Source organism: Notechis scutatus, chromosome 3 (assembly GCF_049901735.1).
Source record: "Notechis scutatus isolate UNSWTSFEM ecotype Mainland chromosome 3, rNotScu1.2, whole genome shotgun sequence".
Lineage (NCBI taxonomy): Eukaryota > Metazoa > Chordata > Lepidosauria > Squamata > Elapidae > Notechis > Notechis scutatus.
Genome location: NC_142011.1, coordinates 186,379,081 through 186,402,694, shown reverse-complemented (window position 1 = coordinate 186,402,694; position 23,614 = coordinate 186,379,081). Strand labels below are relative to the sequence as shown.

General features: G+C 39.2%; 1 protein-coding gene across 5 annotated transcripts in view; it reads right to left on the bottom strand.

Annotated features, from left to right (window-relative positions):
- Positions 1-23,614, bottom strand: part of GRHL2 (grainyhead like transcription factor 2) — an 85,862-nt gene that overhangs the window by 13,646 nt on the left and 48,602 nt on the right. For 3 of the 5 annotated variants that reach the window (XM_087962064.1, XM_026690196.2, XM_087962063.1), the window contains exons 9-13: positions 21,795-21,953; positions 4,393-4,480; positions 4,157-4,293; positions 2,985-3,016; positions 573-667 (exon numbers count right to left, since the gene is read on the bottom strand). In XM_087962064.1, coding sequence (XP_087818190.1) covers positions 573-667; positions 2,985-3,016; positions 4,157-4,293; positions 4,393-4,480; positions 21,795-21,953 — 511 coding nt within the window. The remainder of the gene's footprint in view (positions 1-572; positions 668-2,984; positions 3,017-4,156; positions 4,294-4,392; positions 4,481-21,794; positions 21,954-23,614) is intronic. The other 2 variants (XM_026690203.2, XM_087962065.1) reach the window with 1 other exon arrangement.

Here is a 23,614-nt window from a genome sequence, read left to right as displayed (position 1 = left end):
TCCTACTCTCATGTGATTGTGATTCAGGCTCTTGGCAATTGAAGTTGCAGTGTCCCGTGGTCACATGATTGGCATTTGTGACCTTTCCTGCTTGCTTCCAACAAGCAAAGACAGTGGGGAAGCCAGCAGGAAATTGCGAACGAATCCCTGATCACATGATTCAGGGATGCTGAGACCATGCAGGATTAGCCTAACAATGACAATTGGGATTGTTGTCATAAATCAGCATAGTCATGTGATGTTGTATTCTAAAACCACATTGTTTAGTAATGGAGTTCCCAGTCCCAATTACCATCAATAAATGAGGGCTACATGTAATCTACTTACAACATGCATTTATGTGATTTTGTGATATATCCTGGTTTTGAGCCTGGCTATTTCTCAACTATGTCCCAAACTCTAACCCAACAGCCCCAAATGTATTGGGCTATAATTTGCATCTTCTGGGGAACTGCTACTCATTACATCTTGGAGGCATTCAGCTGGAAAAGTGCTGTGTATTTTAGTTGATCATCAGTTGCTGCAAGGAATATAAGACAAAGACAAATATCAGACTAAGAATAAATAAGTACCTTTTTTTGCTCCTTCTTCTTTTATTTGTTTCAACGGTGGTGGAACAAAGTCCTCTTCAACTGTGCGGAATATCCGTTTAGCTAGAATACTACCGCTGAATAGGAAAAAAAACAGATTTGTAAATTAATCAAGATACCATAATTATAGGGCAAAGAATGGCAGAGCCTGGGGGCAGAGTCAAAAGAGGAATCAGCCTAGAATCTTTGTGTAGTTACCAACAGACTAAGTCCAAAGTCCCTTGAACTCTTATCTAGCACCAAATTAGTGTTTTTAGCTTAGTAGATGGACATAAGCATGAGCAATAAATCAATTTAATTGGAACTTCACATGTGATCCTGATCTTTTGCACCTGACAATAATCCACCTCCTTGTTCAGGGAAAGACTGCTGATCAAGATTAATTAAAGATGAAATATCCATCCAATGGAGTCTCCACAAAGCATACTTTTTAAAAAATAAAGAAGTCAGCATCTTTACACGAACTAAATCTGATGCAGCGTTATTTGATGGGATTTAAATCGTTCTTGCTCTAGAATGTACATTGATAGATACCAAGGCAAAAACTGCAGTAAGTACTATGGATATGTTCTGCTCTTTAGACTGCCACTTTAATTCTCTTTATTCTTTGAGAGAAGTCATCAGGCAAGGCCATTTCAGTATAATATTTGCTCAGTTTAAAACATTCAAAAGGTAGCCTTAATTCTGACATATATCATTTGGCTTTCTCTCCAAATTCCAGCTGATTATTTCCATCAAACTTCATGTTATAATTTCATCTAGACCATATTAAAATGCAACAAACATATATCAAATAATCATTTACAGAAAAAAAAAATCAAGATCAGCCTTTACAGTGAAATGATGAAATCATAATTTTTAAGAAAATGCTAGCACTTTTGATAGGCCTGTTCTAAGAACAAGGTACTGTTAATTCCATGGGCATAATACTGATGTATTATCTAACTAAACAGCTTGAGAAGTTATGTAAGACACCAGGCACAAAAAAGTAAACCAGTTTTGTGCTTATATATATTACCAAAACAGGAACTCTGAGGAACTAAGCTTCTGTTTATTTATTTGATATAATTTAGAGGCTTTCTGATTTCAAATTTCTCTGAGCAGCTTATGCTTCAAAAGCAAGAAACACTTAAAATTCAAAAGCAGATCATAGATATCAAAGGGGAAAATATACATAACAGTAAAGAATGACCTACAGAGCTCAGCAAATCTTCACTGCCCCAAGACCTGGAAGAACAGCCAAGTTGTCAAAGACTTCCAGTTTATCATTAGGGTAGGAACCATATGGATTTCTGGAGGGGATCCTGTTCCAGAGAGCAGGCTCTGTGACAAAGGAACTATACTTCCTAAGTCCTAGTACAAGGGTCTTCAAACTTGGCAAGTTTAAGACTTGTGGACTTCAACTCCCAGAATTCCTGAGCTAACGTGACTGGAGGAGGAATTCTGGGAGTTGAAGTCCACAAGTCTTAAAGCTGTCAAGTTTGAAGACCCCTGTCCTAGTACATCACATTGTTTAATTATGGGGATCTGCTTCAGTGTAATTCATAGATATGAAGCAGTTTCTATTCTAAAGGCCAACAAGGCAGGCAGGCAGGCAGGTCACAGGAAGGTAAACGGAGCTAAGAGGAAATTCCAACAGTCACTGAGCTCCAGATTATTTACCAGTGATTATTTTCACAAACTATTTCAAAATTGGCAAGCTGAACTGCATTTTCTTAATGTGCATTATTCAAGTTGTTAAAAAAATGTTTGTTTGTTTTTTAAAAAAAGTCTTCTATAATCCGGAATTTGCTCTGCCACGCTTCACTGGTGTGGACATCTTTTAAAGCAGGGGTATCAAACTCAAGGCCCGCAGGGTGCTTAAATCTGGCCAGCAGGGCTGGCCTGGAAATATCAAGGGACGAGCCCTCAATGCCTCTGCCAGCCAAAATGGGCTATGGGGGGGCCACACGCGGTCCCCCTGCAGCCCATTTTTGGCCTCCACTGCCTCCTGCAGAACTCTGCTGGCCAAAAAACAGGCCGCGCAGGGGCCTCGTGAGGCCCATTTTTGGACAGCAAAGTGCTGCAGGAGGCATCCGTCCCGTCCCCCCATACTCCCTGCCCCCCCCGGACTGTGGAGAATTACAATGCTGATCTGGCCCTCAAAGAAATCCAGTTTGACACCCCTTTTTAAAAGCATATCTAGCCAAAATTATATCTCTGGAGGTGCAGATTACGACACTAAATATCAGATCATTTCTATCATAAGCAATAAAAGTTGCTACAACAAAAGAAACAACATTGTTGGGGGAAAAATAAAGAGTTTTGATTTGCACTAGGATCTTCCCATTTATGTTTATATTTTGTATAAGAGGATTGGATTCTTAGTTACAAAACGTATAGTAAAGGTCATACCCTTCTCGTTCATCATCGTTGTTATAATAAACCTGCAAAAAAGAACAACAAACAGATTTATAGTTATGAAGTTTCCAGGAAATCAAGGAAAAAGCCAAGCTATGAGTTTGCTCTTTTTCACATAAATCAGTTGCTCATTTTGTTCAGTTTTGGCATGACCCGTTCATTTTTAGAGGACTTGTGAGAAAAAATCTCTTGACAAGTCAGGTCTGTTCATTCTTTAGAATTCTTCCATTCTCTGTTTGAATTAAACAAAGTCAGGTAAACACAGTTGGTTTGTCTGCCAAAGGTGTAAACTGCGGTGAAAAAAATGGATAGGATGAAATTCTTCTTTCTCTCTCTGTATATCCTTCCATCCTGAAAGAGTCAACAGCCTCTAACTGTGTGGAGAAGATGTGGCTGTGCTTTAATGTGAAAAAATGGCTTAAAAAGAATACTTTCCAGCCATATTTGATTTGATTTTAGGGATCAAATTTGACATTTTAATATGAGAAGGAAGACGCAGCTTTTTTCCTGGGACAGAGGTCAGATTTGGCCTTTGAGGAGCAAAGAACAAAGGATGCACTAAAATTGGTGATTTCTGCTAATTCTCTTGAGAAGAGTTTGCAACAGTTTCCCCTTGAATTCCTCTATAAAAAGAGAGTCATGATCAAAGGAACCTTAAAATCGCAGCTTTCCTTCTTCAATCTTGGAAAATACTTTTTAGCTGGCATGAAATGTTAACACCTATTAAATAATAGTACATTAAGAGAAATATTTAACTTTTGCCCTTTCTGTTTTAAATGTGGTTACACTGAGCAAAAGAGCTAGGTTTTGATAGCTCGACTTTTACCTCTGTTCAGTTAAATTTAATTTCAGTTTTGATCCATTCCTCAACGACATAGGGTGTGAGTGGCATACAGAAAGTTCTCTGTTCAATCTTTGGCAACCAGATGAAATAATGACATGAATGAGTCTTTGCAGATTCAAGATTGCCACCACCATTCCCTAGTACGTTCTACTGGCTTAGTTGGACAAATAATCTGATCTAGAAGAAGACAACTTCAACTATGTCAGTGGACTCCCAAAAGTTATTTACACAGAATGGATCATGCTCATTTATTTTTGGGAACTAGAGGATGGACCAAACCGTTATGAGGCAGGAGAGACCTTTACATTGCCTGATTTCTTACCTGTCCAGCTCTTTGGAGATTGCCAAAATGAACATCTGGTATGAAAAGAACAGGTTGGGACTCCAAATCAGCCATAGTTTTAAAATAGGTGATGTCACTCTTCTTTTGGAGAGGCACAGCAGTCAATTTCCCTTCTGCTGTTCACGGAAAATGGAAGAGGTGGTTACTGACTGGAAACACATTATTAGCACCAGACTGAGCACTGTACAGACCAGAGAAAATGTTTGCGTCCTCACCATTAGGGCAAGTTGCCTGAGAAACTTGGCCTTTCGATTTCTTTCTGTTTTGCTTTCTTTCTTCATCCCGGATTTTCCTTTCGGCTCCCTGTGACATGAAACACAGACTTTAAAGTAAGTGGCTGTTCTGTAGAGGAGGCATTTATCACCAGGAATGGATTTATTCTTATTTGTTGTGATTATTGTTGGGTTTGGATCAGAGGGGGTGTTCAGCAGGTTCTGACCAGTTCTGGAGAACTGGTAGCAGAAATTCTGAGTAGTTCGGAGAACCGGCAAATACCACCTCTGACTGGAGCTTTTACCGTATCCTTCTTCTGCCACACCCACCAAGCTGTGGCCACAGAACTGGTAGTAAAATAATTAGAATCCCACCAGTGGTTTGAACATTGTTCTGATTACCAATTTATTATGATATTTCTGGTTTTCTTTGTGTTCCGAGGGGTCCGCAGAATATGGTTTTAAAAAAAATCAACATGATAGCAAAGCTCCGCCCATATTTTATGCATGTTATACATAAGAAAGGCTGAGCGCCAATTGAACTCTGGTGCTGGAGAAGACTCCTGTGAGTCCCTTGGACTGCAAGGCAATCAAACCGGTCAGTCCTACAGGAGATCAACCCTGACTGCTCTTTAGAAGGCCAGATCCTGAAGATGAAACTCAAATACTTTGGCCACCTAATGAGAAGGAAGGACTCACTGGAGAAAGAGCCTAATGTTGGGAACAATACTGAGGGCAATAAAAGAAGGGGACAACAGAGAATGAGGTGGCTGGATGGAGTCACTGAAGCAGTAGGTATGAGCTTAAATGGACTCCAGAAGATGGTAGAGGACAGGAAGGCCTGGAGGAATGTTGTCCATGGGGTCACGATGGATCGGACAAGATTGCAACTAACAACAACAATACATTCAATGCACATAAAATATAGCCAAAGCTTCCATTATGCTCTCATGGCCATCATGTTGACTTTTTAACTACACCTTCAAGCACTCCTGTTTGTGATACAAGAGAATGTTCATAACTCAGGATTGAAACGAGGGGTCCTTGGTACTCTCGGAGTTTGGCTGTTTTCTTGCAGACGTTACATTATCCAAACTAGGTAAGATCATCAGCACTGTTTGTGTTGATATGGTGTACTACCTGGTGTCCTTTGGGATTGGAGATGGTTATAAATATTGTAAAACAAACAAGTAATCAAATAGAATTAAGAAATATTGAAAGAAATATATGTTCTAGCTAAATTGTAGGAATCTTTGAGGCACTGGTTTGTTCAGATTATTTTATTTGTACTTTGACTGTGAAATGTGGATAGCAACATAGTGCTTAAGGTGTTGCATGAAAATAGTGGCGTCCATTTCCAAGCCCATTCTCAACTTTGGAAGCTCAGTAGATAATATTTCTCACCCCTACCTACCCAAGCATGGTTAATGAGGAAGGCAGTGCTTGAAACTTTGTTACTTCTAAATAATAATATGAATACGAATCCTTGACAATAAATACTAATTTGAGATGTGAAGGAAAAGACAGTGATGTTCTCGATAAAAAGCATAAAATCCACCTTGATGAATCATACCAAGGTCACTCTAATCTAATGTCTTATTTTCCACAATGACTCTCCAAATGCCTGTGGAAAGTCTACAGTCCCAAGGGAAATAACTTTTCTTGGCCATTGGTCTCTAACTGGCACCTAAATGTTCTATTTGGATTTATATTTTGGTCCTTCATTTCTTATCCCTTTTCATGTAAGCTGAGTTTTAAAAAAGAATTAATTTGGTTTATTTTAACATTTCTTTGTACTTTTCTGCTCTGATGTACCTAGGAGATGAATTTCCTACTTAAAAGCAAGGGGCCATTACAATCAAACAAGAAAGATACAACTTTGGGGAATAAAATTTTGTTCCGTAGTTATCTCTATTTGTTTATTTTTTATCTTGATTTAGGCACTGTCCAAGATACTCCAACTGACTCTGGGCAGTTCACAAATAATAAAATAAAACCAATTATCATGAGACAACATGAGAGAATGTGAATCCCCAGAGACTCCATTCTTACCACAGCATCTACTGTACTTCAAGATTTGGCATCCAGTCCTTAATTCCAACATATATACAGATACACAGATACACACATACTGGTCCCACCTTTGATTGTAGAGGCAGAAGACTAATGAATACCATTTATCAGAATGAACAAAGCCATAATACAGAATCTGCAAGCAACTGTAATCATCTTTGCAAGCAGACATTTAAAAGATGCAGATGTGTACTGTGGGATTTCAAAATCTAGCTTTGTTGACATAGTTGGCTTCAAAGCAAATTGGAATCATTGCTCTACAATATTAAATATACTGTTAAGGAACTCATTACCACTGTGCACATATTAGAAAGCAGAGTACCTCTGTGGAAGCTTCTAAATTATAGCATAGTGTAACATGTTTGGTATCTTTGGCATCTCAAAATCTCCACTTGAAAAAAATACGTCCTATGGGGCCAGATATAGACATTCCTAGAGGGAGGGGTCGGGTGAGAAAAAGAACAGAATGAGCAAATATAGCTCATAGGGCAGCTTCTACTTGTTGTTGTGGGTCAGTACAGTGCTTTTGATTTGTAATTCAGTCTGGCCTTGTTGTATGCTTTTACTTTTGCATCTTTTATGCCTGTTTTGGTCCAGGAAGGTGGCAATGTCTGGCTGTTCTTGTCTGGGATCTGAAGATGAAGCTGTCAAACTTGGTTATATTGGCATAAGAGCCATTCCCTGGAAATTCTAAGGCTGCAGCCTGGACTGAAAAACCAGCACAGTCATCACCAATAATAATTCCAAAAGAAGCAATGGCAAACCATTTCACTACGGTCACCTAGAAGTTGAACTGGGCCCAAAGGAGATCTACCTTTCCTTTAAAAAAATCCCCTGCCATTCTGAAATTATTTTTCAAAGATGACAAGCAGATAGAAAATACATTTGATAAATAAACAAAATTATGGAAAGAAATAATATATAGTGTTCTCATTCCTTAGGTCAAACCACAACCACTTTGAGGTGTAATGAAATAGAGCAGCCTATAAATCAAATAATAAATGAAGAGCCAGTACAATCCACTAATACTTACATTCCTAATAGCAGACTTGCTCATTGTATTGGATTACGACTTCTCCAAGCCTGCTGATTAGTGTTTGTGGCTATTATATCTAATGTGTTTGGAAAGGCCAGATTGTGAATGGATGCCATAATAAGCCATGAATATCATGTTCCCTTTAGGGCAACTATAATAACCAAAGAGAGCCTGTTTGATCTTCTGGTTAAGACACCAGGTTAGAGAAGCAAGAGACTGTGAGTCCTTGAGTTGTTTTAGGAACAAAACTAGCTGGCTGACCTTGGTCCATGACTTGGAGTTCCCTCCCCAAATAAAATTATTTTAAGAAATGTGCTTAAAATGATATCTTGTAACTTGAAGGAATTCTAGCTTGGGATCCCTGATTCAGAAAATAAAATTGGTAGCATTTAGTAGGTTTCATAATAAGATCAGCAACTGAAATATCTTCTCAACAGTACTTTACTCCTTTGAAAATAAACAACTGAGAAGGAAGCTATTGAGCAAAGTTAAAATTGTCTGCCTCTTTCTTCCTTCCTTTCTTTCTTTCTTTCTTTCTTTCTTTCTTTCTTTCTTTCTTTCTTTCTTTCTTTCTTTCCTTCCTTCCTTCTTTCTTTCTTTCTTTCTTTCTTTCTTTCTTTTTCTCTTTCTTCTTTCTTTCTTTCTTTCTTTCTTTCTTTCTTCTTTCTTTCTTTCTTTCTTTCTTTCTTTCTTTCTTTCTTTCTTTCCTTCCTTCCTTCCTTCCTTCCTTCCATTTCTCTTTCTTTTTTCTCTCTCCTATCTATCTATCTATCTATCTATCATCTATCTATCTATCTATCTATCTATCTATCTATCTATCTATCTATCTATCTATCTATCTATCTATCCATCCTCTATCTGATTTTTCCCACTGTTTCTCCTTTCCTACTCTAAATCGATCTCTTGCAGAGGTTTATTTGCAGGCATGAAAGTAAGCACAAGGCATATGGCTTTTGGGGTTCAGCACTGCCTCAACTTCCTCACTGCTGCCATAAAAATCATACTTGGGAGGTCACCCAAAGGCAAAGCAGGGTTTATCCATTTATCCATTGCTAACACAGTGGAATTAAACAACCCTTTTGTTCATCACCACAAGCAGTAATAATACTGAAAATCTTAGATGCTCTTCATTCTATCATGCTGTTCTCACTGCTTGAGACCAGAATCTCTATTAAATGGCTATAGGATTCTGGCTTGCATCCCACTGCCTTGCACTTAGCTGTGCTATTTAAATTGGTGCCAAGCTGGTGAATTAACAAGCTACCTTCCCCGTAGCATTTTATCCTCCCTTAGCATGAGATGGGGAAGGGGGATTTATAAGCCAATGGGAAGCCATGTGAAGGCTTTAGAAATGTATGATGCCAAGGCAGGGGGTTGCAGGGCAATTCTACATAGCACCGTGCTGTGTTTGAAATGGCTAAACTTTTAATGTTAATATTTCACAAGCTTGGTTAGTCATCTGAATATTTTCTTAAACCATTCCAGACCCTAGCATGGTAATATTGAACATATTTTTTGCAAAAATATATGTACACCTACTGATCACAGTGGGGAGTTTTTGCCTTTCTTTTTTGCTTTCTTTTTAATGCATAGAAGTGGATATACATTAAGTGTGCCAAAATCAAATTTATCTGGAAAGGGGCTGACATAAGGGCATCATATACCCTATTTTAGAGAAAACTTCTCTATTCCAAGGGCTGATCACCTGAAAACTAAGACGAGGACTCTCATAAGAAATAAGATGAGGTGTTTTGACGTTCCCCTTCCAGACATAGCAAATGGACCATAGATAGGCCAACCTTGTAAGTCTTTCCTACTATGATAAAATGCCTAATCTAATGCCTTAGGATCACAATTTCTGGAATGTTTAGTAACATAATCAACAGCTGTGCTAAGTATTGTAAAAGTAGAAAAAGATGGATAGATACAGATATTTTAGGTAGAGATAGATGATGGATGGATGGATGGATGGTTGATTAGATAAATACAGAGACAGGTAGACTGACAGACACATAGACTGACTGACTGACAGTGCTTGTGTGTGTGCATTTGTCGAAATATGTATATATGCATGGATAAGGTAATATCTTATTCGAGATGGATAAGTAATATCAGAGTCTAAGTCAAATGTTAATTTTGGAAAGTTTTTACTGCAGAGGCCAGATGGATATGTTCTATCACCCTGATGTCAGCAAGACTACTTTTGATTTCTATAGTTTAATTTCTCAAGCCTCCTCGGGATGGCAAGGTGATAGAACAAAGATAAAATGTTGCAATAGTTGTAGGAGCTGTACATACATAGTATTTTAAAAGATCATGATTTATGACACAAACTCCTCCACTCAAGTAGTTGATAGCAGCTTCTGCCTGCGATAAATTAATCTTAAATTTGCTTGGTGTCAGAGCTGAGTTTCCTTGACAACCTGCCTAGTGCTATTTAAGGCCTCTTTTTTTTTTTTTTTTGTAAAGTACCACTTTATGGTAATAAGGAATAGCTAGCTATTTTCCGGGAGGTGAAAGGGTTTTAAGAGCAATTGAATTAACACTGAACGGAAACAAATCTCTGCCCTGGACTGTCCAGCCTTAATGTGAGTCAACTGCATTGCAAATTCAGACACAGAACAGCCTCTGTTTTGCAAATACAGCGTGAATTTATGGCAGTCCTTTTAGAAACGGATTTCATAAAAATATATTCAAAAATATGTGGAGTTACCTGTCAAGATTACTTGAAAACTGCATCCAAAGCCAATTGTGGTGGCCCCTGTCCTCATAGGTGAAAGTCACTATTGTCAAATAATGCCTATTCTGCATTGGTTGCCCATGTGCTTCCACACTCCTGATCTACAAAAGGTGAAGTTGGAGGAGCCCTCCCCAAATGCTATTCCTCTGTGACAGCCTCCTTCTGTTTTGGCTGGATCAATGGCAACTCATTCCAACTTCTTTTTATCCCACAGAATCTGTTTTGACACCACGGATGTTGTCTAATTTATCTAATTGTATAGCTACCCATCCCACCTATGTAACCCTGAGTGGTGGCTTACAACAAAAACAATAGCAAGAGCACTACAAACATAAATAAAAGTAATGAATATACAAGCATACTACAACCACCGTTAAAACTCAGTTAAACACTAAACATAAATATCATCAGCAAGTGAACAAAAGCCAGTCATTCCATTCAATGTTAAGTATTGACAAGGTTCACTACTACTCTGTGACCCCCAAGCATGGTGGCACATCTATGTCTTCAGGTACTTTCTAAAGACTAGAAGGGCAGTGGGCAATCTAAGTTCTGTGAGAATTATGTTCCAAGCAGCAGGCACCATGGCAGAAAAGTTTCTTTTTCCAGATCCTTCAAGTGACATTAATTAGCAAACAGGATCTGTAATATGTCTGGGATGCTGGATTTGGTGAGATGAGTATGTAAGAGCGTTTGCAGCATGACTACCATTATGAGACAATCCAGGAGCAAAACACAGCGCACAGAGACTTCAGACATTTAACAGTGGTTTATATACAACAGTTATATACAGACATATACGTGGTAGGCAAAATACCTTACAAGCAAGCAAATCTTTTTAACTCTAGAGGAAGAAACTTCTGCAATGGACACAAGGAGAGAGGACATGCCCTCTAAAATGGCTGCCTTATATAAACACCTCTTCTGTGGACCCACTCTTAAAACAGCAATACCCATGCTATGCTGATACATCCTTATTTCATCAGCTATTCACTGCTGGTCGGCTCTTAAATTCCAAGACCTTAACAAAGTAGATGTAAACTGGAGAGAGGCAATCCCTCAAATATCATAATTCCATGCCATGCAGGGATTTATGGGTCATTACTAGCACCTTGAATTGCACCTGGAAGCACACAGATGGCAAATACATCTTGCACAGCAGAGGCATAACACGAACTGCTTGGAATGTACATTTTGCACAAACTTCTAAATTCTCTTCAAGGGTAGCCACCAGGTAAAAAAAAACACATTTTTTTAAATTTGTCAATTGCTTACAAGATAATAGGTATAAGTAAAAACATAGTTATGAATACATGGATACATATAATAAAAATAAATATATATATAAAAGAAACAATAGGACAGGGACGGTAGGCACGTTGGTACACTTATGCATGCCCCCTACAGACCTCTTAGGAAAGGGGTGAGGTCAATAGTAAACAGTCTAAGGTTAAAGTTTTTGGGGTTTGGGGAAAAAAACACAAGAGTCAGGTAGAGTATTCCAGACATTGACCACTCTGTTGCTGAAGTCGTATTTCCTGCAATCAAGTTTCGTGCGATTAACCTTGAGTTTGTATCTATTGTTTGGTCTTGTGTTGTTATGGTTGAAGCTGAAGTATTCATTGACAGGTAGGACATTGCAATGTATGATTTTATATACTATACTTAGATCGGACCGAAGGCGGCGTAGTTCTAGGTTTTCTAGGTCTAGAATTTCGAGTCTGGTGGCATAAGGTACTCTGCAACGAGTAGAGGAGTAGAGAACTCTTCTTGTGAAATATTTCTGGACTTTCTCAACTGTGTTAATATCAGATACGTAATGTGGGTTCCAGACTGATGAGCTGTATTCGAGTATTGGTCTAGCAAATATTTTGTATGCTCTAGTTAGTAGTGTGATATTACCAGAGAAAAAGCTACGTAAGATTAGGTTAACAACTCTTAATGCCTTTTTGGCTATGTAGTTACAGTGGGCTCTAGCACTTAGATCATTAGAGATGAGTACTCCAAGGTCCTTGACAGAGTTTGGATCATCAACAACAAGCAGTGACTGAGAGCAAGGCCTCCTGTGGAAAGAATGCAAATGGAATACAACATGAAGCTGTGCAATGGTCTTCCTGGACTCACAACTCTAGATAATCCATTTCATCCAGGATCCTAGATGAAGATATTGTGAGACAATGTTTCCTAAAAGAGGGAGGTTGGATCCTCGATGATGTCTAATAAAGCTGGAGTTAGCAAAGATTTCTTATGAAGTAGGCTAACCAGCATCTCTTTAAGAGAGATAGTGGCGACTCCATCTCTAAAGGAAGAATTCACCACCATCAAACAGGATGAAACCCATAAAAGAGTAAGATTACATCCTGGATAACTCCAAAGAAATTACACTGTCTGGAGTCCAACTATGGTGGATCTGACCATTTTGGTCTAACAATTGCCTTGCATATTCTCTGTGCAGCTCTACAGGTAGAACCTCTACAGGTAGAACCTTACCCAGGAAGATTCAAGTCTCCTTAAAAAGGGTTGCTGGACAGCTATCTACAGATGTAGTAAAGGCGGAGAAGTACTTATGTTTCATCCTTACTGCCATAAAGTAGGTCTTAATAGTGGTTCTCATCCATGTTTCATTGAGTTCATATTTTGTCAACTTCCAGCAGTGTTCTAGGCATCTTTTCACCTGCTTAATCTCCTTCAATTCCTCTGCAAACCAAGGGGGACTGATGGAATCCATAACTGGAAAGAGTCCACATGGGCAGGATCCAATCTCACCACGCTCTTGTTCCAGGTTGCAACTGAGGCCTATATCAGACCATTCAGAAGACCATCAGGGACAACCCAAGCTGCCTCCAAAACTTCACGGTTGATTGGTCATCTTATACTAGTTGACACTATCTGATCTTTGAAATGATGGTTATAACTGATTTTACCCATTGTACTTTTAACCTGTTTCATTTTTAGGCCTTGCTTTTGTGAACTGTCATGTGATGACCCAGGGTGGCATACAAAATAAACATAGTCACAAAAAACTGGGGAAGCCCCTTTTATTCCTTCACTTTGCTTCCAAGCTCCAAATATCCTTCACTGAAGACAAAAAACTCCCACACAGTTACAAGGAGGACAAAAGCAACACAAACCAGGCAAGATAAGGGCTGGAGGATGTCCACAGATAACAGAACACACACTGGGAAGCACGCCAAACTCAGAGAGGAACCATAAACTAGAGAGATTTCCACGCTTTGTTTCCAGCGTTCTCCTGTATGTATGTCTGTCCTCTTATTCAGTTGTCACAGCTGCAGCCCATGAAGAGGATCAAGGCCCTCTCCTCCCGAGTAGACCACATCTCTCCCTTATCCTCTCCTCCCTGCGTGCCCTAGGATGGAGAGGAGATGGGTCTGCGTCCTCCTCTGATTGCTCTTCCCTCACAACCTCCGGGGCCACACTTCCACTCCCTGTCAGCTGTTCCTCCTCTCCCTCAGAGTCAGTCTCCACCAGGGGCATGACATGTCGTAAGTCCAGGTTCATCTGCAGCAATGGCCATTGATTTGAAAATGATGGGAATGCCTGGCCAATCAAAGCCTCAGCCCTCTTCACATGTGTGAGATGTGTACTGTATGACATATGTCTGAAATATGAAGTCAGTGACTGTCACTGCCCTCGTTCATTTCTTTGGGACTCTTTCCTTGTGGCATCCCCCCCCCCCCCGGTCAGACTGCTACATATTCTGGATATTTTATAACACATAAATTCTTATTAATTTTATATTATTGTAGTTTATTTCTATCCGGGGTAAGATGCTTTGGAAAAAATTTCCAAAAATTTTCCACATGCTGGAAAAATGTAAGCATTTAAAAGAAACTGAATAAGAAAACATGTCTATCACAAAGTCCTAGAACTAACCTATAATTTACATGGTTGCAACTAAGACAAGGTGAGGAGTAGAGAAACTATGCCATCTGGAGTTCTTTGGAAGAAAGACAAGGTACAAAAATAATAAATAAAATATTTCTCGTCCCTCCTTTTCCACAGTATTTATTTATCCAAACTATCAGCATTTTCGTGCTATGCCACTAGATGGCACATGTGGATTTACAGAGAGAAAACGAATACAAAACAGGCCCCAGGTTTGTCATAACCTTCACCTCTGATGTTGTTAGGTCTGCTTAAATGCCTTTAATTCAGGGGTGTCAAACTCTCAGCCTAAGGGCCGGCTGCGTCACACACTGGCCACGCCTACCCTGGTTTAGCGAAGGGGGAAAAGTTGCGATACGTCAAATGATGACAACATGATACCGCGAGTTTAATTGGTCCCTGTAGCCTCAGCTTGTGTAACCAAGGCAGCCCAGCGAAAAGTTGCTTGAAGGCCTTTTACTGCCTGCATTGAGGGACAAAATGGGGTCTTGTTCCCTCTCACATACCTCACATTCTAGAAACTGATTTAATGGGTAAGGGAACCTTCTTCCACACTTGCAATGTGGGATACCTACTTAATACCACCCGAGAGCAACCGGGAAGCTTAACATATGTAGGAGAGTTCATAGAGTATGTGTAACTCTATCGTCCAATCTGCCCCTGTATTTGTTGCCTGGGATGGCCACCTCACTCTATTGAATGGTAGGGCTATCTCTGCTTGAGCTACTGATAGTTCTTAGAATAGAATAGAATAGAATAGAATAGAATAGAATAGAATAGAATAGAATAGAATAGAATAGAATAGAATAGAACAGAACAGAATTCTTTATTGGCCAAGTGTGATTGGACACACAAGGAATTTGTCTTGGTGCAAATGCTCTCAGTGTACATAAAAGAAAAGATTCATTCGTCAAGAGTCAAGACTCATAAGGTACAACACTTAATGATAGTCATAGGGTACATTAAGCAATCAAATCATACTAGGAAACAGTCAATAAAAATCGTTAGGATACAAGCGACAAGGTTACAGTCATACAGTCATAAGTGGTAGGAGATGGGTGAAAGGAAGGGTGGAAGGATTAAGAGTAATAGTGATAGTAATGCAGACTTAGTAAATAGTTTGACAGTGTTGAGGGAATTATTTGTTTAGCAGAGTGATGGCGTTCGAGAAAAAACTGTTCTTGTGTCTAGTTGTTCTGATGTGCTTCTTCTTCTTCTACAAGTTGCTTCAAGGCCTAACAGACAGTTCAAATGTCAACTCGGAAGAGTTTTTTTCAGTATAGATTATCCTAACGTTTGATGCAAAGAAATAAAATTTGTATCTGTGGTGGAATATCTCCCAATTTATAGCTATTCCTCTCTGTTTGCAGTAAGACAGTCAGAATCCAGTGTATGAATGGGGCATAAAACACAGTAACAGACAGAAGAGTTTAGGCTAGCTTGAGGGTGCAAACAGACAAGCAGATACAGGTAGTCCTCGACTTATAACAGTTCATTCAGTGACCGTTCGAACGGCACTGAAAAAAGTGACATATGACCATTTTTGCATTGACGACTTTTGCAACATCCCCATGGTCACGTGCAACTTACTTTTATTTACAATAATTGCAGGGTCATTGTCAGGATTCCAACAATCGCCCTAATTAAATCATGATTCTTGAGCCAAACTTCAAAAAACTTCGAAGGATTCATTAGAGGCGACATACTGGCATTGCCCTGTATGAATCCAACTCTGGCATACGTAATTTACAGTCAGCTGTGACCCTGTTTCCCCCCTCCCCCCTGGGTGTCTCATAAACCAGATTCTCCAATTGAGCTCATTCACAGGCTGGGTGTCATCATTCACGTTCTCCAATTAAATATGTTCACGGGCAAAAGCTCTGCTATTTTAGTTACAATCTTTTAAAGATAAGAGTTGTAGTGTACTTTTGATTTCAAACTGCTGTACTGCTCTTCCAGATGTCCTCCCCCCCCTTTTTTAATGGCAACTACTAAAACAGGCATAGGAACGTTTTATGAGTTGACAGTCGTGTGATTGCCTTTTGCAACCTTCTGACAAGCAAAGTCACCAAGAAAGCCAGATTCAGCTTAACAACCGGGTTACTAACTTAACAACTGCAGTGATTCACTTAACAAGTGTGGCGATAAAGGTCATAAAATGGGGAAAAGTTCACTTAACAATTGTCTCGCTTAGCAGCAGAAATTTTGGGCTCAACCGTGGTCAAGGAAAACCTATAAACGCAAGAAGAGTTTTAGAAGTGTTATGGATCTGAAAACAATATTCTGAGCCCCTGAAATGCACAAACCATTCGTGAACAAGTTGGGGTTTTTTTTTTAAATGTGTTCATTACTCCTTGTTTTCAAAGAATGTTTGAGTAGGGTTGCCTGCAGTCCAGGGACTGCAGTTTGAAGTTCTTGGCTATAAATGGTTATCTTAGGACCACATTCCCAGAGACATTAATGGTTCCACTGATCATTACTGGGAATGTAGGGCATAGAAAAATAAATCTACCTTCTCCAACCTAGTCCTCCCCAGATGCAATAGGATTAGAATTCCAAACCACGACTGAAGAGAACTTCAACACATCTTGACGAGATCCAGTTTGGGAAGGATAAAATAAACTAACTTCAGAATCCAGAGGCCTAGAGAAGTTTTTTGTAACTAATGTAACAATGAATCTAAGCTTTCCCAATTTCTGGCAATCTGCAGCCTGGGGCAAGCTTCAGTTTGAGTGATCACACATCCTATTTTAAGCCTCCTGAGCTACCCAGGTTTGATAAGAGTAACATTTTAACTACCCGTGTGCTCTTTTCTCTCACTTTTAAAAGGGCTTTGATTAGATCTGTCAACACTCATTTCCTGCTTACCAACCATGAAATCTGAAGTATCAATTAAACAGGATAGTCAAAGTGATAAATATGTATAATTCAAAGGCTCTACTTCTTGTCATCTATAGGTCACCTTTGATGAGTCTTAGTCTCTTAAGCTCTCCCCCCTCCTTACCCCTCCTTCCTTTTTTTTTAAAAAAAACCAGAAAGCGGAAGAAGAGTCAGAATAAGACTGTCTTAACTCCTTTGGTATTTACTGAGCTTTTACCAGGCAGCTGTATCCTTAAACCTCTGCAAGTATTTGACATTAAAAAGCAGACTTTAAAACACAATGCTTAGGAATCATTTGTTGCAACAACCCCACCCACTTTTTATATAAAAAAAGGGATTTATTGTGACATTGCATTGCAACTCTATTTGTTGGACAATCCAGAAGCAAAGTACATAGACATTGTGAAGCATGAGTTAATGGGGTAGCTTGGATCGCCTTTTATTGCTCTACCACTCTGTCATGCCTTCTTCCCCACCCCATCAGCTAGTGCATCTTATGAGTTCTCATTGCTTAGCAACCAGATCTCAGCTATTATTATTTTTTTCTCCTTTGTGGGCAGAGTAAAATTGCTGGACTGGGATGCAATGTCCAATTGTATCCCAACAGGCCTTTTCATAACAGCTTGGCTATCAAAAAAACTTCCCCCCAAGAGTGCCAAGAGTCTTGGGATTATAATGGATACAATATTGTCTAATAAAGAAATATATGAACAAGCATTCCTCTGGTGGAGACCAAGTGATGTCCTGCTTTGCAGGGAACTATCTTACTCTGAAAGGATAGTCCGCTATTTCAAGGTATCCTACTTTTGAAAGGCTGCCCAATCCAGGCTTAGTTTAAAAACAAACTCTATTAAAAAGGAGAGAACAGAGGATTTAAAGTCACACCCTAGTGCACAACATGTAGGCAGGAGAGCAAGCAGGTTCACACTCATAGATCGATCCCAGTCTTTCCCACCATTGGTGAAATTAGTTGTATTTCTCTTTGAATTGTAGTACCTATGTCTTCATTTGCACAAATCTCTCTCTCTCTCCCTCTCCCTCCCTCTCTCTCCTCCCTCCCTCCCTCCAGGTGTGTGGGTATGGGTCAGTGGTGAGATTCAAATTTTTTTTACTACCGGTTCTGTTGGCGTGGTTTGGTGGGCGTGGCTTGGTGGGTGTGGCAGGGGAAGGATACTGCAAAATCTCCATTCCCTACTCCTGGGGGAAGGTTATGCAAAATCCCCATTCTCTCCCAACCCCACTAACCTGCTTTCCAGTTCCGTTCTCCTGTGCAAGGCAACAAAAGAAGACCCAACCGATCACCTGGGACTCAGGAGGCAGAGAATAGATGGGGGCAGGGAGAGGTGGTATTCCGAACTACACAAAATTTCCGCTACCGGTTCTCCAGAACTGGTCAGAACCTGCTGAATACCACCCATGGTATGGGTGTGTATGTGTGTTGGGATGCTATACTTCCTCTTTTTTGGAAATAGTGTCAGTAGTGAGATTCAAATTCTTTTTTACTACCAGTTCTGTGGGTGTGGCTTGGTGGGCGTGGCAGGGGAAGGATACTGCAAAATCTCCATTCCCACCCCACTCCTGGGGGAAGGTTATTGCAAAATCCCATTCCCTCTCCATTCCACCAACCTGCTTTCCAGCTCCGTTCTCCTGTGCAAGGCAACAAAAGAAGACCCAGCTGATCAGCTGGGACTCGGGAGGCAGAGAATAGATGGGGGCGGGGACAGTCAGAGGTGGTATTTGCCAGTTCTCCGAACTACTCAAAATTTCTGCTACCGGTTCTCCAGAACTGGTCAGAACCTGCTAAATACCACCTCTAAAGAACCACCTAAGAGCCATCTGATTTCCTTGTTACCATTATTCCCCTTCCATTCAGTTGTGTCTGGAGGCCCTGTGGTTCTCTTGGCAAGGTTTTGCAGAAGTGGCTTACCATTTCCTCCTTCCTGGGCCTGAGAGGAAGTGAGTGGCCCAAGGTCATTCAGCTGGCTTTCTGCCTAAAGTAGGACTAGAACTCACCATCTCCCAATTTCTAGCCTGATAACTTAACTGTCATGCCAAATTGGCTCTTTACTATTTCTAAAATAAATTTAAGAATGTCAACTGTTTATTCATTTGCAATGTACTTTGCACTGGTTCGTTAATCTGTATTTTTTTTTCTTTTTGCTAATTGTATTATTCCTTGTTTAAATGTCAATTCGTTCTAAGTGCTCCATGAAAGAAATAGCAGAATATAATGCTATTTAAAATAATTAATAATTTAATGGAAATGTCTGATTTAATTGAAATATCAGCGTCCTGAAATTATTGTTGCCAGTTGATTTTACCTTTTTTGCCAAAGAAATGGAAAGTAAAAAAAGCACTACCATATGGTTTAAGTTTTCATAAGTTAGTAATAAAAAATTACTCAGTTTGTATCTGCAGTTTTGTTTATTTACTCTAAATATAATGAGCAAAGAAATCAGGCAGATCTTCAACCTTTCATAAAATATGCTGTTATGTCATTAGAATACAAAACTTCCAATAGCCTTAGGAAATAAATTATTAAAATAGTATTCAAAAATTCTATTAAACTGATAAGTAGATAGGGTTTTTTTTAAGCTATGCAGTAGGATTTTTTAAAATGCACAAACTAAACTAGCTTCTTATAAGTAGTACCTTCAGTAAGAATTTGGAAGGAGCCATACTGGGAAGCTTGTATTAAAATAATATATTGCTCATAAGAAATGTTTTAGTATTAACACCTGAACAATCAACACTGTTGCAGAACTAGATTTCCTATACATATGAATGAGATGGAATGAAGTTCTCATCTCAAAAGTTTGTGTAATTCCATACATGGTTCCAGTGACTCTGGTCATAATAAGACAACAGTTACTTAGCAACAGAGTCAAACTTATCCCTTTTAACAAAACATGTTAGCCTTAAAAGGTGCTACCAGACTCTTGGTTTTAGCTATCTCCTTGGAAACTTGTCCTACTTTGCCTACTTTTTACCATTCTTTTATCTTGGATTTCATCCCATTCCATCTAGTTTGCTTTAATCATCAGAAATCAATCCATTTTTATATGTCCTATTCCAGAAGTTTTAGTTTTACGATTAGAATCCTTTCCCAGCTGTCTGCCAGCGGAGTTCTAAAATAGCTTTCATAAAATGCCTACTTCTAAGTTAGTCCTTGACTTAACAAACATTCCATTAAGGTCTGTTTGAAGGTAGGTTGGTGGTAAAAAAAAGTGACTTGCAACCGTTCCTCATGCTTATGACTGCCACAGTGTCCCTATGGTCATATGATCAAATGGGAATTTGGCAACTGGCATGTATTTACAATGGCTACAGCATCATCATAAGGTCACATGATAGCCATTTGCAACCTTCCCAGCTGGCTTCCAACAAGCGAAGTCAATGAGGGAAGCCAGACTTGCTTAACAATGGAATGATTCATTTAAGAACCAAGTGATTCACCATGGCAAAGAAAGGTTAAAAAAAATTGGGCATGATTCACTTAACGACATTTCACTTGGCAATGGAAGTTCTACTCCCAATTGTGGTCGTAAGTCAAGGACTACCTGTATTCTCCAGGACTATCCTAGATATCTTCCTTTGACTAACTTCTAACTTGGTGTACTCCAAATTAGTCAGACCTATAACTCCAAGGTCTGAGTTTTGGAGATTGAACTTCCAGCAGTGGGTCAAAAAAGGCTAATTTTAATTGTAAATCTATAGCCAAATATTTATTTATTTATTTATTTATTTATTTATTTATTTATTTATTTATTTATTTATTATTTATTTATTTATTTATTTATTTATTTCAAGCTCTCAACTGTTATTGGTACCCAGATTGGTGCACTGTTTAAGGCATCAGACTAGAAACTAAGAGACCATGAGTTTTAGTCTTTCCCTAGGCACAAAGCCAACTGGACCACATGGGGCAGTCATTTTCTCTCAGACTTAGGAAGAAGGGAATGGCAACCCATTTCTAAAATCACTGCTGAAAACAGTAAGGACTTGTCCTTGCAGTCACCGGGAGTCAGGACTGAGTCCATAATAAATACTGTACATAAAATTGTGCGAGGAAAAGTGTGCCGTTATCAATGCAGAACAATTTTTGCATAGAGGCTGTCATTTGCCTCTCAGAATTGTGAGTGACAGAGCTTCTAAGGCAGTGTTGGCAAACCTTTTTGGCACCGAGTGCCGAAATGGAACGTGGGTATGGGCACGGGGGAGCACCGGAAACCAGAAGAGCAGCTCCCCAGTGCGCATGCGTGTTTCTGGTGTACACATGTGTGCCGGCCAGCTGGTCTTCTGGTTTCTGCCGCGCATATGCGCAAAGACCAGCTGCTCTTCCGGTTTCCAGTGCTCCTCCGTGCACGACCCGGGGAGCTGCTCTTCTGGTTTCCAGCATTCCCCCGCACGCAAAGACCAGCTGGCCGGCGCGCATTTGTGCGCTGGAACCCAGAAGAACAACAAGTGATGGCTGGCATGTGCAGAGATATGGCTCTGCATGCCACTTCTGGCACGCGTGCCACAGGTTCGTCCTCATGATTCTAGGGGATTCTGGAATATAAAATGTTAGCCCAAATAAGTTCCACGCTTGCTACTATCATTGAAAAACTCAATAGTAAAGAAAGAATGAAAGAAATTGAAAGAAAGCTAAAATGAAAATGACTTATAGACATAAATGATGATAAAAATAAAATCTAGAAAAATAAAATAATCTACTAAAGAAAGAAAAACTCTCCCCATATGTCGTCATTAAGAAATACATTATCTTACCTTGTCACAAAAAACTTTGATTTGGCAGAAGGCCCGATGAATGGGTTTATTGCTGCGATTATTGTAACTGTATGTGTCAATCTGAATCATCAGAGGAAGGCCCTTGACTCCTTTTTGAGAAGAGAAGTCTGTGCTCAGGCAATTCACTGTGATGAAAATCTGATAGGGTTGAAAAACAGAGGTTTACACAGATACATTTTCCCACAAAGAACGACCTGAAAGCTCTATTTAATATTTAAAGTTCCATTTGGAGCTCCCCTTGAGACATTTTCTTCCATATAAACAGACAGCAGTGTAAGTTGCTTTACTTCATTATTACTTAATTTACAGTTCTTTCAATAATTGAAACTAGTCTGGCAAAATGGTTTGTTCAGCTCAGTTAATATACCTGTTAGACAAGTGCAGTGTTGGAATCAATAAAATTACAGTAGTGGAAGTTTCAGCCACAGGAATCAATATATGAAATGCTTCTCCTCTGTCTTTCACAAGTTTCTTGAAACTCATTTTTCCCAAGGGGAACAAAACTGCAAAAATAGTCACCATCATCAACCTGCTGAAGGTGCCTGCTACCCTACAAAATTATCAACTGTACATGGGGTTTTTAAACCAACTGAATAAACAATATTCGTTCCCTCACAGCACTTGAATAGTAATTAGAAAATTCAGGCCAGCTTGAGCTAATTGATGTCATAGGTTTTATTATTACAACATTTGAAATTGTTCACTATTGCATTAGAAAATATTCATATATTTCTGTGGATAGTTCTCTGTTATTTTATTAAATATTGTCTACTAACACACGAGCCCATGTCTAAATCAGCAGTTGCAATCTTTCTGTGACACAGGGCAAATATACCTTTAGAATAATATATTGGCAGCCAATTTCTAAAAGGAGGGCAGAATCAGTGCCAAAACTAAATAACAATCTAAATCTAAGTACTTAAATATTACACACACACACACACACACACACACACACACCCCTCTCTCTTTCCCCTTCTGGCACATTAAACAGTACAAACTGGGCACAAATTTTGGAGGAACTCTGGTGCTGACCCATAACATGTTCTAAAATTTAATAACAAAACAAGTCATTGCATAATGTTCCTCTTATCAATAATCTTAAAACCAAAACTTCTTATGACAACAGGAAACAACAGAAGAATCCTTAAAAGTGAAAGATGGATTTTACAAATGTTAATAAATGCTGCTAAGAGCTCCATGACATGATGTGAGTCCTCAAGCATATTATTCCAGAATTGTACTGTTGTGAAAAAGACTCTGCTTCTTCTGGCTGATAATCTAATCTTGGGAAATGATGATACTCTGAGAATATTGACTTTCGCTATGACTTCTGTAATGAGTTCCTCAGAGGGAAAAGATTATATGTTCCTGTAGGATTCATCTTTGCGTGAAAAATGATTTCAGGTCTAATCTTGGCATCTTTAGGTAGAATTGAGAAGTCAACAAAGTCATTCGTTAGCCCAGACCAATTCCATATATGAAGGGAATTCCAGACAAAATATACTGGTTAAATATAATGAAAAACCCATCTTAAAACTATTGTACATTTATCTAAGTATTGTCTACAATGAAAAAGATTGGTTAAATTACTCTGGGTTTGAACTCATTATTTACAACCGAGCACACTGTATGAACCAAGCCACTCATGACCTACTGAAAATATTGTTAAGCAAACCATGGCTTAATTCTGGGGACAATTTATAGCCCTAATAAAATATGAGGTCTATAATCCTTTCTTCATGGCTTCCAGGGGCTTCCTTTGGAAAACTAAAAAAGCATTTGAAGGCAAGAAATTC